General features: G+C 36.8%; 1 protein-coding gene across 7 annotated transcripts in view; it reads right to left on the reverse strand.

The window, feature by feature from the left end:
* Nucleotides 1–326: 326 nt before the first annotated feature.
* The window catches only part of LOC137579478 (band 7 protein AGAP004871), a 38,116-nt gene continuing 23,562 nt past the window's right edge, over nucleotides 327–14,880 (reverse strand). For 4 of the 7 annotated variants that reach the window (XM_068293299.1, XM_068293302.1, XM_068293298.1 and 1 more), the window contains 8 exons: nucleotides 14,355–14,390; nucleotides 13,327–13,436; nucleotides 12,735–12,807; nucleotides 12,352–12,434; nucleotides 5,016–5,219; nucleotides 3,871–3,926; nucleotides 2,576–2,756; nucleotides 327–2,500 (listed from right to left, as the gene is read on the reverse strand). In XM_068293299.1, the coding sequence (XP_068149400.1) occupies nucleotides 2,162–2,500; nucleotides 2,576–2,756; nucleotides 3,871–3,926; nucleotides 5,016–5,219; nucleotides 12,352–12,434; nucleotides 12,735–12,807; nucleotides 13,327–13,436; nucleotides 14,355–14,390 (1,082 nt within the window). In that variant the 3' untranslated portion in view covers nucleotides 327–2,161. The remainder of the gene's footprint in view (nucleotides 2,501–2,575; nucleotides 2,757–3,870; nucleotides 3,927–5,015; nucleotides 5,220–12,351; nucleotides 12,435–12,734; nucleotides 12,808–13,326; nucleotides 13,437–14,354; nucleotides 14,391–14,880) is intronic. The other 3 variants (XM_068293301.1, XM_068293297.1, XM_068293296.1) reach the window with 1 other exon arrangement.

The raw sequence follows: 14,880 nt of genomic DNA on the forward strand, positions 1-14,880 counted from the left end.
AAATACAAAATGCTGTTTCATATCACCGGCGTGAGAGCAAAAGAATTCAATACGAAGACGAACTTGGATCAGGATCGCATTCAATCAAACATTTATCGTCAAAGGAAAGCTTTTCACATTATCTCCATCGGGTGAGTCCCAGCATGATCCAATTTTCCAAATTCGTTGTAGTGAGTTGTTGTAAAAACTAATGTAAATCGTTCGAAATCTGCCGATATACAACCCTTTTTCCTTTAAAAATTTGTTCCTTCGTTGAGAGTAAAACAAGTTACGAGAATTGTGTGTTTTCGCTTTTTTGGATACCAAAAAAGTTGCAGTTTTTTTTTTTTTTTTGTTTATTGTACGTACGTTTCCTGGTTGAAATACATAATAATGAATATATGTATACATATATAATAATGATAATAATGAAATCGTTTTGTTTTAAAAATTGTTGTTTTAAAGGCAAAGATGTACATATTAAGTATGTAATGTAATGTACGAGTATATAGACGACGTTATCTCTTGCATTTTATTATCATTTTTGGTTTTTCCTTATATGGCAACAATCAAAGAAGTGTGCACTAAAAGTAAACTCGGTGTGTGTCGTTAAGCGGCATTTAACGTTGAAAAACTACTCGAAACATTTTTGAATTGTGTTTTTTCTTTTCTTTTTTTATTTGTTAGGGTGTTGGTTGCGTTGCGACTACTTATATAAAACTGGCATTAGTTGCAATGACGACGACGATAATATAGGTAGAATCATATATACGATATTGGTATATATGGTTTTTATTGTATGCTTTGCGTTTTATGTATGTATATGAATATGAGACTGTAACTATGTAGTTTTATGCAAGTATGTTGATTCTAAAGAGGTCCTCATATATGTATTTATGTATGTATGTAGATAGATAAGTGTATGCATGTATATTATATTTTATATTCTTTATTGGGTAAAACAGTTCTCTTCTGTATTGGCAATAATTTGCTTTAATAGGTTTGCTTCAGACGCCCAAAACTGGGGGAAGGTGTGGAGGGAGAGAGGGGATGATTATTGTATATACAATAAATTCGTATATCGTTTATTTATTGTAGGTAATTCTTCTCTTCTCTATATTCTGCGCATGCGTGTCTCATCGCACTGTCATCGATCAATCCTGCTCGATGGGTGAGTTGACCTCACGCACGCACCTTTGTTGTATATAAGGCAGCTGTTGAAAGCAAATTGTTCAACTGGCTGGCCAAACAAGTTAAGGTTTCTCAAATCAAAGATCGAAATCGTAAAGATACAATATTTTTGTGTATAGTAGTATGTTTGCATATTGAATGTATTGAAATTTTATCTATTTAGTAACAGTATATACTATGTATTTGTTTCTCGATGTGAGCTAACGAGTTATTGAAGTACTCGCACAATCGCTATCCATTTTTAGATCTATGGATCAATGGATTAGTTTATATATTCAGATATATATATGTATATATATATATATAGATATATGTATGTGTATATAGGCCTATCTCCAACGTTGAAGCTGTTTTATCACCATTTCACAGTTGTAGCAAAGTGTACAGCGAATTTTAAATGCTTGCCATCTGAATGGTTAGTATATAGACATCTATACATATATATATATATATATGTATATATATATATAACATCTTAATGTCCTAGAAAACATTTACAAAAAAAAAAAAAAATTTCTTTCTTTCACAGACAGATTATCCCACCCACTTTTACAAATGCACACTTTGATGTGCAAAATGCTAAACCAAACCAAAAGTATTCGAAAATTTTGAAAACTGCTCTCACAATCATGCAAAATTTCGGATATTGGTTGGTTTTTGCATTCGAATCATACAATGTGCATTCGAACTGTGTGTGCGTGTGTGTGTGTGTGTGTGTGTGTGTGTGTGTGTGTGTGTGTTGTGATAATGCTGATTTCAAACTTTTGAGAGAGGGTATCCCTATATAAATAGTACTATAAATTGAATGCACTTCTAGAATTTGAAGAAATTGCAATCTGAGTGCTGATAAATTCATCATTGTTCAATTGTTCGATTCGTTAAAGAACTAACTATTGGATTCCTACTGAATCGTTGTTTATGAACATTGACTAACACCATCTCGAATGCCTCCAACGCATGGCACCGTTCAACTTTACACGTCCTTTACATTTTACATCGCCGATGATATTTGTTGAGATTGTTGGTAGAGTTGCTGCTGCTGCTGCTGCTGTGGCGGCGGTTGCTGTTGCTGCTGCTGCTGTGGTTGTTGTTGCTGCATGGGCTGCTGCTGCTGTTGGGCTGGTTGTTGCTGTTGCTGTTGGTATTGCTGTTGCTGCGGTGGTTGTTGTTGGTATGGCTGCGGCGGTTGGGTATTTCCAATTGCAGCGACAGCAGCAGCTGCATTCTGCTGCGTGGTAGCATCCGTTGTTTTCAGGAAGTAAGTTATTAAATCAATGGGCAGCGGGAAAACAATTGTTGAATTCTTCTCCGCCGATATGGTGTTAAGTGTCTGATAAATACAAATGAAGAAGATATACATATATCCGACTAGATTGTTAAGGAGCGAGGTTCATTGACACTTTACCTGCAAATAGCGCAATTGCAAAGCTGCCGGCGAGTCGCCAATCACTTCGGACGCCTCGCGCAATGCTCGGGATGCCTTCTGCTCGCCCTCGGCGGCAATCACTTTGGCGCGTGCCTCACGTGCAGCTTCAGCCTCAGCGGCCATGGCCCTCTGCAGTTGCACAGGTAAACGCACATCCTTTCTGCTCGTTGGTTAGTTCGTTGGCAGGTGCATTAACGAAAAGAATAGATTAGCAATTTGCCATACACAGCAAATTGTGTATTGGCTGGCTTTATGGAAAAGGACGACTTTGAACTGCAAATTGAATGTCGATTGTTCGATAAGTGCCACACTCTACACAATTTGATTTGATTTCTTGTTCACTCTATCTTTGAACTTTCCATACTGGTTACACATACAACCAATTTCTTTTTATATATTGTCAAATCTTAAATGACGATTTCTAATACTTCGTAATATGTCTAACTAAGATTGCTGCCCATCAACCATCGCGGATCGTTGGCAGGTGCAAACTGAATCGTGACAAAAGCAGTCAGATAATTTAAAATTTTTGAATTTCTCGTTCAAAGTCTTTTTTTAACCAAATGTTAAAACAGTTGATTCAATGCCATTAAACTACAACCCTTTTTTGGTAAAAACGTAGAGTGATGACGGGAAAAAAGGGCGAGAATGAGATGCAACCGCAACAGCAGCAACAATGAAAGCGTTAAGTTAATGTAGTTGTTTTGACATGACCGCCATTAGCATGATAGTTGTAATTGCTGGCCAATTGCTATTGCTGCTGTTGCTCCCAATGGTCATATTGTTGTCCATGGTTGAATGTTTGCGGGGCTTCGCAACCAGGGGGCAGATAAGCAAGATGGAATCAACCCCACATGCCCCTGGTGGGGAGGTCAGGCTAATAATAAATTATAACAACAACTGACAAGCATCTGTGACAGTAAATAAATAAAACTAAAAACAAAGAGCGGGAGGAAGCAAAAAATGAATTTTTAAATAGGTTTTTTTTTTGGCGGTTTTCCTCAACTGCTGGTGATGGCATTAATCACACGATTTGAGCTGAGTACCCAAAGGGATTCCAATACACTGACCTAACCCTAGCATAATGTGAAATACAGAAAACTTAAGCGAATGCCCTTCTATAAGTCGATAGCGTTATGAATATGAACATGTGTACATATTGGATCTGAAATGTCAGTGATTCGGACTTTTGTTGTGGGATTCGAGTGAAACCCTTCATCGGCCTGTACAAAAACTTGACATAGAAACTCTCGTGTTACTCGTGTGCTACTTACATTTCGACACGTTCAACTTTGATGCCCCAGGCATCGGTGGCTTCGTCGAGTTGAACCTGTTTATGAATTTATGATGTTGGCCAGGTGTGAGAGGTGGGTGGTGGTGTTGTCGGTGGTTGGTTGGTTGTAGGTGATGGTGGATGGTACGTGTGGTACGTCGTGGGTAGGAATAGAGCAGTAAAAATGCATTAGTTTTTGTTTACATGCGTTTTTTTTTATGGTTAACAACTTTGTTTTTTGCTTCTTTTGTTTTTGGGTTTCACATGTTATTTCACATTTCATTTTTGTTTTGTGGGTCGCAGCATCCTTGAAACTGCTGCATTTGCCAGCAAATAACGGAGTGGAAGAGTCCCAAAGTTGCACGGAGAAAGAGGGTGACCGGGAAACGGTCAGAGGGGGGTATGGTGAGCTAGAATTTTGGCATTTTGCACATGTACGAGGTGGCAGCTGCTGCTGCTTCTCGGAAAAATCTTTTTTTTTTTTTTATTTTTTGTCTGATTTTGAACTATTTTTCATATGGCATAAAAATAAATAAATAAAGCGAGCTCAGGCAAAGGCGGACCGAATTTGGGTTGAGTTGGCAACTGCCGCCGCTGCTGCTGTTTGGCTGAGACATGCGAGGGCTTATCGAAAAGTTGTTCCTCGAGCAACGAGCAATATATGTATAAAGCAGCATTGAAAACTTGTTCAATCCACTCTCGCGCCAAGGGCAATGGTTTTTCTTTGCGTTTCCGTACTCTTTCTCGTTCTGTCTAGTGTGGCAGTTGGCTTTCAATTTTGCATCACTTTAACTGAGATTTTTATGCCCGGCACGAAAAGTTAGAGAATATTTGCAATTATTAAACTCGCTATAGCTAGCGCGAACGAGTGGCTGAGAAAATGATGGCTTTAAGGCGCTTTCGCCGAACTGGTGCATAATTAAGAGACTTGAAAGTCAGCTGTCAGCTGACGGCGCACTGCAAGGCAGTAGCTTGTAGCAAGTAGTTGGCTGGCTGGCTAGCAAAGTGCTGGGGGAAATGCTTCCACTCTTAAGTGAATTACGAGATGCTTGCTCCTCCATTCAACCTCATCCTTGTCCACATCTCGCCGTGGACCGTAGAACCGTGGGGGGAAGCGTTTTCGGGGGTATCTGGGTTTGAACTCACCTGCATTGTGCCGGAAATCGTCATACGCTCGCTGAGTATCTCATGCAAATGCCGAGTTCCCATTGTGTTTCGTAGAGTAGTCTGTGCCAGTAGTCTGGTCGAATGGTGAGCATTCTCCACGTTCGCTATAGAGACCGTTGCATTTGATACGCGATAGTAAACCACTGCATCCACCGAAACCGTAACGCTATCCTTTGTGAGAACCTACAAGATGCAGATGCAGTGGCAGTGGCAGTGGGGGCAATACGGGCAATTTTCTTGTCTTGTTTTGTTTGACTCTATTGTTCCTCTTTTTATTTTATGTATGTATATAGACGTATATATGTATATGCACATACATATATGTGTATGTGTGTATGTATAAACATTCATTCATACATACATACACATATATATGAGTATTTGTATATTTGTGTATCTTTATTTTTGTGTTATGCTTGTTATCTTTGCAAATTTACATATATACGGGATATACATACATACACACATATATATCTTATATAACATGTATATACATACATACATACATATGTATATGTATATGTTCGAGGCTGCTGATAAGCTTCAGTTTTATATCTTTATATAAATATTTAGCTGTTGGCCGTGCTGTGCACTTTTCGCATAATGCAAGTGTACTTGACTTGAACGTCGTTGACGGTCTTTGGCTTTGGGATTTAGCCAGGGCTTGGCTTGTCTTGTTTTTCGTTTGGGATGGTTTTGGTTTTGGTTAGGTTTGTTCTTTTCTTTTTAGAACTAAAAATAAGTGCAAAGAGTGCAAAACTTTTTGCGTTTGGATAGAGAGACACAGAAAGAGAGACAGAGAGAGAGAGAGGTCTAAAGAAGGCTACAGAGCAGAGACAAGGGCATGTTATTTACACATACACACACAAGCACAAATACTCATACGCACATTCACACACACACACACACACACACAGAAACACACACGTACTTCTCAAGTAGGATCAAGTTATAGCAACTTATTAATTGCAAATATCTCAAAGTCAGACTTGAAATTTAGATCGATTATTCACTATGTACATAGATTATTTACTCAACTTGGGTAAACAAATTGTCGGCTCGAATTCAGCCCTGTTCAGTGGGGTCTTTTTCACATAAATTCAATTTGTTTGGTTTTACAAATTCATTCAAGTCTTTGCGGGGACTTTCAACCACATGTTGGAGTCATTGTCTGGAGAATAATAACTAAAACGTATTCTATACATTTTCAAGTCTTCTAATTAGGGTGACAATTTGAGATACAATTGTACTTGATTCTACTTTTTTACGAGTGTAGCCGTGAATAATATTCTATAGAGAGCGCGGAGACAATGACTGTACATTAGATAACTGTACAAGTGGCTTTCATTTTGCTGATTATTGCACAAGTGTGTGGGTGTGGCAGTGGCTGTCTTTCAGTGTGTGTATGTGTGTGTGTGTGTGTGTATGTGACTTGGGGTGGGTGTGGGGCATTGGGGGGGTTTGGGTTTGGATGTGCGTGTGCACCCGTGTATTCTTTCGTACTTTTGTAGCCAGAGGCACCGATTTTTATTTATATATTGGATGTCATTATATATATATAAATATATATATATATATATATTATGGTTCGTTCAACTGCTTCATAGCGATACGTGGAGCAAACTCAAGAGCTTTGGCAGTTACAGTGTATAAAAGAATAGCAAATTATAATGCCAAAACGGAACGATAGAAAACGTAACATAACGAAAAAGAACAGAACAGAAAGCTGAACGAAAAATTATGAAATCACTGGAAAGCATTAAAATGTTAGATAAATGCTCTTTATAAATAGTAAGATTGAATAGTTCTTGCAAAAAAAGGGGTCGTCGGGGGTAGGGCAGGGGACGGGTTTGATGTATGTACATGTTTTTCCTTCTCTGAATTCTTTCCTTCACACAAACCCATTTCTTTTTTCCCCCACATCGAATGGCGAAAAGAAAAAAGTTAAGAAAACGCTTTGCTTGGCCTAAAAAAGGAAAAAACTATTTATTCAAAGGCAAACTTTTCCCTCCAGACATTTCGCATTTTACGACCTTTTCGGGCATGCTTGTGCGGCGGCACTAGCTCTAGTCTAGACCTTTTGCTTGCCTGGTGTCAATTTTGTTTAGTGTCAATGATTTTGTTCTGCTCTCTTTTTTGTCAGCAGCACAGAGCAGGACAGTTTTAGTTTTTCGGCAAAAACACTTGAGCCGATTAGCATAAAAAAGCTGGACACAAAACCAGCAAAATAAGATATACTAAGGACGAACAGCATAAATTGAGATTGTTTTGAGTGTTTTTACTTATGCCTAATTTGCGGAGCAAGGGTTGCGGCTTAGAATGCGAAACGAATGTGAATGGAGAAAGGAGTGCCCCAATAAGTATGCTATGCTTTAATGGCGTAACTATTTTCGAACTTGATAGAAGCCGAACTAAACATGTTTGACTCAATCTCTTGTTGTCCTAACACAACACACACACTACACTGGCAAGAAGCAAGAGAAAACAGAATGAAAGAAGTAGAGATACAGCGAAAAAAGAGAGAGATAGAGAAAGGTGGAGTGAGAGAGCAAAAAAGACAGAGAAGGAGAAAAAATCTGCTGGAAAAATGAACTAGCTGCCTGTGGTATTTCCTATTGATGAGCTTAAAATCATTTATTTTTCATTTGGTTTTTAAGTTTCGAGTCTGTGGGTGTCGGGGGTTGGAGCTTATTATATCGAACAATAGTTTTCATTTTTGGCATTTGTGTGTATTTTGAAGTGTTCCATGTATAGGGGAGTGGCAGTAAGTGAATAGGTGGTTGGCTGGATGGGTGAATGTTATAGATTAGATTTTACAGTGAGCGAACATAAGTGAAAGTAAAAAGAGAAACAAATTGTTTCTAGTAAACTGAACGAAATTCCCATTTTTGGGTAAGGGTGAAGGTGTGGGTGTGGGTGTGGGTGTGGGCGTGGAAGGGCGGGCGAAGGTTACAGTTTTGTATACACAATATTTATGAAATTATAGAGTACATAGATATTTTTTATACACTGTAATACCTAAACTAATGAGTTTTCATTAAGAAAATATAATTTTATAAATGCTTTGCAATAATTTTGTGAACAAGTTTCGAATTGATTGTTTTCTTTTTTCTTTCGATTTATTACAATTTGCACAGTATATTGGTTTAAAGTTTGCACATATCACAACTGATATAATACTATATACAATTGGGCATATAGTATATATATATTATATACATATATATGTTTTAGCTACTTTGAGATGCAGACTACAATCTGGGAAGTGAAAGAGACATAACTCTCTATGTCTGAGCTCTGAAGGCTACTCGCTAGAGTGCCGAAGTTGATGACTAAATTTAAGTGGTTCTACGTAGATCTATCGGGTGGCTACATTATGCTGATGCTGGGGCTAACGGTTCTTCTAAGCTGGCGGGGGCGACGGCGTTTTTTGCGTTTATCCATTTTTTTCTTTTTTATGTTTTGTTGTTCTTTTTTCAACAGCCTAAACCACGCAAAACACATATAGATGAACTCGACATGGGTTGCTTGCTTGTATTCATTTACATAGACAATATATATATACATATTTAAATACATATAGATCAGTATGATATATATATTTATATATATATGTATAAATTGGCACATGTAATGTGTTCTTGAAGGTGGTGGTGCGTCCTTCGCTTATTTTGTATTCTTTTTTTTTTTGTTGTGCTCAAACAAATCAAATTGGAATTGATTATATTTAGTTAGTTGTAGTTAAGAACAAATATGGGTTATACAATTCTGAGTTAGTCTTTAAACTAAAAGCTTTAAATGAACTGTGTGTTCAAATGCATGTGTGTGTGTATGCGTGTGGTTGTGGCTGTGAGTGTAAGAATGAGTTCAAATTAAACATAATCTCTGAGCAAAATTGACAAGTTTTTTGTTTCTGTTATGTTTTCAATTGTTTTGTTTCGTTTTGTTTTTATAGTTGGTTTTGTTTTATAGTTTACTTTTCTTTCGTTTGTTTTGTTTGTTTAGCATAGACATTTATTGGAAATATATATTTAGCATGCTCTCAAAAATTATTCGAACGCTTAATCGAATTAGGAAGATTTGGTGATTGGAAGAGAGGGGTGATTTGTTTGTTGGTGGAATCTGTGTGTGTTTGTGCGTGTGTGTGTGGGGTGGGGTATATATATATATATATATATATATAAGTATATATATCAAATATATAGTGCAATTGGAATTTTTCTGTGTGTTTCTGTTCTGAGGCGGGTTTTGGGTGGTGACGGAGGTTGGGGGGTCTAAATAAAACTTACATAGCTCAATAACATAAAATCAATTTATATAGGTAGAAGACATATCAGTTATAGTCAGTTAGAGTTAGAGATAGAGACAGAGTGAGAGAGAGAGACAGATATAGAATTTAAAAGACAGTTAGAGTGATAGACAGAGGAGAGAGAGAGTGAGTGTTTGTTAGAGACCGAGAGGGAGAGAGGCTGCTTAACATAGAGTGGGGTATTGTGAAAGGCAAGACAGAGGTTAATAGTTTAGTAGTTTTTGGTGGTTTTTCATTTTGTAAGTGGGTAGGTAAATAGTTTGCGGTATGTCTTTGTGAGTATGTGTGTGTGTGTGTGTGTGTATGCAGAGAGCTGATGTTAATTTTTCCATGAGTTGCAAAGTTTCTTGAGGTCTGTTGCATACTTTTTGGGGCATCAAAAATAGTTTTACTGTTTGTGTGTGGACGTGTGTGTGTGTATCTGTATCTGTGTGCGGGTATGTAGATGCGTGTTCAGTGAACAAACATTTGACATTCATTTATGCTTAAAAAAACAGTTAGAGACAGAGGGAACAGTCAGAGTGTGAGTGTGTGAAGGAGAGATAGACAGAGAGCGAGAAAGAGAGAGAGAGAAAGAGCCAATTTTTTTTTTTTTTTGATAGTTGGTGCTGCTTAATGCTTAGTGGTTTTCTTTTTGATTTTGCCCCGCCCCCGCCCACCAATTTATATATATTTGTTTATGTATGTTATGTGTATGCTGTGTGTATGTGATGCTCTGCTACAGACAGATTTTGATTTTTATTCTCATTTGTTCAGTTTTGATATGCTTAAAAATTTGAGGAATTTGTTTTTTTGCTCATTTGTGTTTTTTTTTTTTTTTTTGTTTCAACAATCAGAAGAGAGTTTCAAACTATGCAAATTGTAATAAGTAGAAATTTGTTAAAAAGACAAATTAAACTCATGACAATTGGAAAATGAAATGATAAACAAATTTGCATATGTGTACGTTTATGTATATGTGTGTGTGTGTGTGTAAACTCAACCGTTTTCTAATGCAAATGAAATGCCAAGGGGAAATGTCGAAAAGAATGTATAAACACAAAGGGAAGAAAACTGCAATGATTTAACTAAAGGATAAACCAAATTCATTTTTTGGTATTGTTTCCTTCTCTGTGCGCGTGTGTGTGTGCTGGTGATTGTATATGTGTGTGTGCATTCGAGTGGTATTTGTGTTTGCTCCACGTGACGTCAGCAATCGAACAATGCAGTTTCCTTACTTAGTTGTCGTTCTTTCTTCTTGCTATCAACTTTGCCTCTTTCGCCTTATACACACAAACATATATACATATCTGTAGTTATATACATATGTATATATTGGTGTGTATGTAGGTATGTATGTATGTGATATGTGTGTATGTACAGGGTTAACAGAATATCGAAATGATTGGTATTTTTGTTGCATGGCGCATAAAAGATCAACTAAAAAGGAACAATCCAAAAATATACACATATCTATACATAACTAAAATAAAATTTATGGGTAGAGCGGTGGGTCACAAGGATCGGTTTGGGTATGCAGGTTATGCTGGTGGTGGTAATGTTTGGTAGTGTTGTCGGTGGTGGTGGGCTATGTTTTGTGGTGTGGTTCGGTGTGGTGCTTACCAATGGCAATTTAATAATAAAAATCTTAAACACTTTACAACAACTTCAAATACGACAACAAGTTATCTATATGAATACGTGTTTATATATTTATATACACATATATTTATATATATATATATATACATACATATATGTGCATATGAAATATGTATATGAAGTAAATATTTGTTTGTATAGGAGACAACAAAACTACCAATAACAACGACATTAATGACAGAGATAGTTAAAACGATACATAGAGATAGAGAGAGGGAGAGAGGAGAGCGAGAAATTTAGAGACAGAGACAGAGAGAGAGAGAGAGAAAGATAAAGGGGGGGATTAAAGAGAGACAGATAGAGAGAAAGAGTCAGATAGGGGCAAAGAGGAATTGTGAGATTCTTTTGTAGGTAAAGAGAAACTGAAAAAAAACATAAATAAATTGGAGCCAAAAAACTTATTCAAAGCGCAAATTCGTTTCGTTGCTGTTGTTTGAATTGGGATTGCAAAATGGGAAGATGGATACACATACATACATACACAAGTATATAAGAAGTATTTAGTTACATTAAGGGTATACAGACAGAGGTAGAAAGAGGAAGAGGAAAACTTGGATAGGGACAGACAGAGAGAGAGAGGGAGAGAGGGAGAGAGAGAGTGAGAAAAAGAGAAAGAGAGATTGCAGCAGGAAGAGAGTAAAGTACACACACACACACAAAGTTACCTAGGAAAACAAAAAAAAGGCAATAAAAAAGTAGGAAAACCAAACATGCGTTGACAGCGACAACAACAACAACGAAAAACAAAAAAAAAAGGCCACAAGAACAATAGTTAAATAACAACAACAACAATAACAACGACAACAGCAACAAGAAATAGAAGTAGAAGAAGGAAAACAACCAAAACCAAACAACGAAATGTAAAGAAAGAAAACGTTGCGTATGCGTAATTTACGCTCCAGTTGCGTGTCCTGTGGGTGTTTGTCTCCCTGTGTATGTGTGCGTGTGAGCTTTAGTTGAGATTGAGCTTTTTTCTCTATGTATGTGTGTGTATGTTTTTCTTTTTATTTTAGTTGTGTTTTGTTTCGTTTTTATTTTGGACTATTAGAAAAAACCATTAAGCAATTAAATACAAAAAATATAACAAATATCTAAACAAAAATTTTTGTGTGTTTTGTTTAAACTGTTTAAAACTTTTGTGGCGACGAAAGCTAAAAGTTTAATTGGGTTTGCTGCCTTTTACTTTGGCATCGGTTGTTTAACGTATTGTTTTTTTTTTTTCCAAAAGTGTGAGGGTTAGTAGTACATAATATCGTATTTTGTAAATTATACTTTAGTTATATTATGAGTTATTATTTTTGGATGTATAAGTTGGTATTTATGAATTTGTTGCAAGCGGCAAGTAGCCTTGCTCCAAAAACTTACCTCCTGCGGTGGCACATCATAAGTGCGAGTACGCAAATCCACACGGGCGTAGGAGTCAATGCAGGGCAAGATGAAGAATATACCTGCCAGGCAAGAGGAGAAAGAGAAACAAGGGGAAAACTTTAAAAGTATGGCAACAAGGGAGCAAAACGAGAAAACGAGCACGTGAAAGCTGGCCACTGCCACTGACGCTTGGCGCTAATTTGGAGCAAGTGCAGCAATTAACACAAATTCTTCTTGTCACCCCCACCCCCACCGCCACCCGACCCGGGCCGAGACTCAACAACCCCGAACTCAAACAGACGGCACTAAAATTTGCATAGCTGTCTCGTTAGCTCAGCCGGCTTACTTGCTCGCTCACTCGTTTACGTTCTTAGACTCACCTGGACCCTTGGCTCCGCCCTGCATCAGGCGACCCAAACGAAAGATAACCGCTCGCTCGTATTCCTGCACCACCTGCGAATGCACGTGAGCGAAATAAGCAAAATGGAGATTGAAAAACCAAAATGAATTATGGAGCAATGCAAAAGTTTGCAAAAACTAGGTGTTGGGCAAATTGTCTTCAATAAATTTCTACCAGTCCTTTCTTATTTCCCTTTTGTTTGCGGGATAAAAACAGGGGGAAAGTCTTTAAGCCTTTTGATTAATTAGTTAGATTTCCTAAGTTAATTGTGGAATTGTAGGGATAGTAAAAGTACAAACAAAAAAACCAAAACAAAACGAAACGGATTTGTTATTATAACTATCCCAACCAATGAGGAGGAACCACGTCCAAATCATATAATCTCAAGGCCAGGAATTGAAGTCCTAAATGATTTTTACGAAAAACATTAACTTATTCATTTTACTTGCTTTGAATACAGAGAACCTAAAACTTCACTTGAAAAATGTAATAAAATCTTAAAGACAATTCGTACAGGAGTAGAAGGATGGGGATTGTGTGATGACACTGGACATTTATTTCAGTTAGCTTACCTTGAAGCAGACAAAGAGACTGAATGGCAACGTTAGTATCACAAGTGCCACGGATAGAAATATTAGCAATTTGCCGCATGTTGATGCCTTATCGCTGATTTCCTCGTCCGCTGCGTGACAGAGAAAAGAAAACGAGAAATTATAGCCAGAAAGAAAAATGCAAAAGAAAATGCTGCAAATTAAGCTTTTAGACAGATTTATTCTATTTCGTTTTCATGTTTGTTTTTATTTCCTGCTCTCCAATTTTTCTCTTTCAAATGCGCAATATTTCGCAATATCAGATGACTATAGAGAAAAAGGTGGTCAGCACTCACACATAGAAATATACAAAAATGAATTTATTCATATTTTTCCATATATGTATGTATACATATACATATTCATATTTATATGTATATGTGTGGGTTTCAAAAAATGTGCAAGAAAATGGTTTATCGTTTAATTTTCTCTGCCTTTTTGAATTAAGCCAAAAATTTCAGTTTCTTAGGTGGGCAACAAGTAGCCCATTTCACCTCCTTATTGATACTTGGAACGCCTTGAAGCGCCTTATTCTTGTCGTAAAAAGTCAAAAAATGGTTGAACAAAATTTTTCATAGCATACTTATGTGCGTCATCAGGAAAAATTCTCAAAATTCACATGAAAATTCAAGGAGATGAAGAGATAGAAATAGATATAAAAATGTATATAAATATATATATATATATAAATGTACATATATATATATACGTATATACATGTAAAGATAGGAGATAGATCAAGATAGAAAAATATATATAGATAGCTCTAGCAAATATTTAGTAGTTTGTTATTACATAAATAAAATAGTTATATTGTTTAATTACTGATTGCATGTACGAGTATTAGTGAAAATTTGTTGTTTGTTGTGTGGTGTGTTCGCCTAAAATGTGTGGGAGAGGATTTTGAATTTAAGCTTTTTCATTTTTTTCGTTTTTGTTTTAAATTTTTTCCTTTGCTTATGCCTTGCTTTCGCGTGGTCTTTTGTTTATTCCAAATTCGTGCAACTTACAATAGAGAAATCCATGTGAATGTTTTGCTTGTGTATCTGCAAGAATACGATAAATTGGAATAATCATAGTAATTAATTGTTTAACAGCTGCTGGCCAATTTATCTGGGTTGAGGCGGAGCTGTGTGTTCCTTTGTGTTTTCCTCGTCATTACATTTTTTTTCTTTCATGCAGTTAAGTCATGCATAAACAAAGTCTACAAAATTACTACTAAACTACAGTTAGAGTAAACTAAAAGCAAATCATAAATTATGCATGCCACACATATAAATGTTATTTACTCGAGTACTCGGATGCAGTTGCAAGTTGCTGAAGCTGATACTGTTGCTGTTGGCTGTTGGCAATTGGCTGTCGCTATAGCTGACGCAATTGCTGCTGCTTTTTGGTTTCCAGCAGCAGCTGGCAATTAGCGCCACAGTTTGTATTTCAGTTTCAATTACAGTTCATTGAAAAGTTGCAACAATGCCCAAGCATCTCCCTTTTCTGTTTTGACTCCGCCCTCGCCCGCACCCGGATACTGGCCAGAAT

Source organism: Drosophila tropicalis, unplaced genomic scaffold (assembly GCF_018151085.1).
Source record: "Drosophila tropicalis isolate 14030-0801.00 unplaced genomic scaffold, ASM1815108v1 contig_694, whole genome shotgun sequence".
Lineage (NCBI taxonomy): Eukaryota > Metazoa > Arthropoda > Insecta > Diptera > Drosophilidae > Drosophila > Drosophila tropicalis.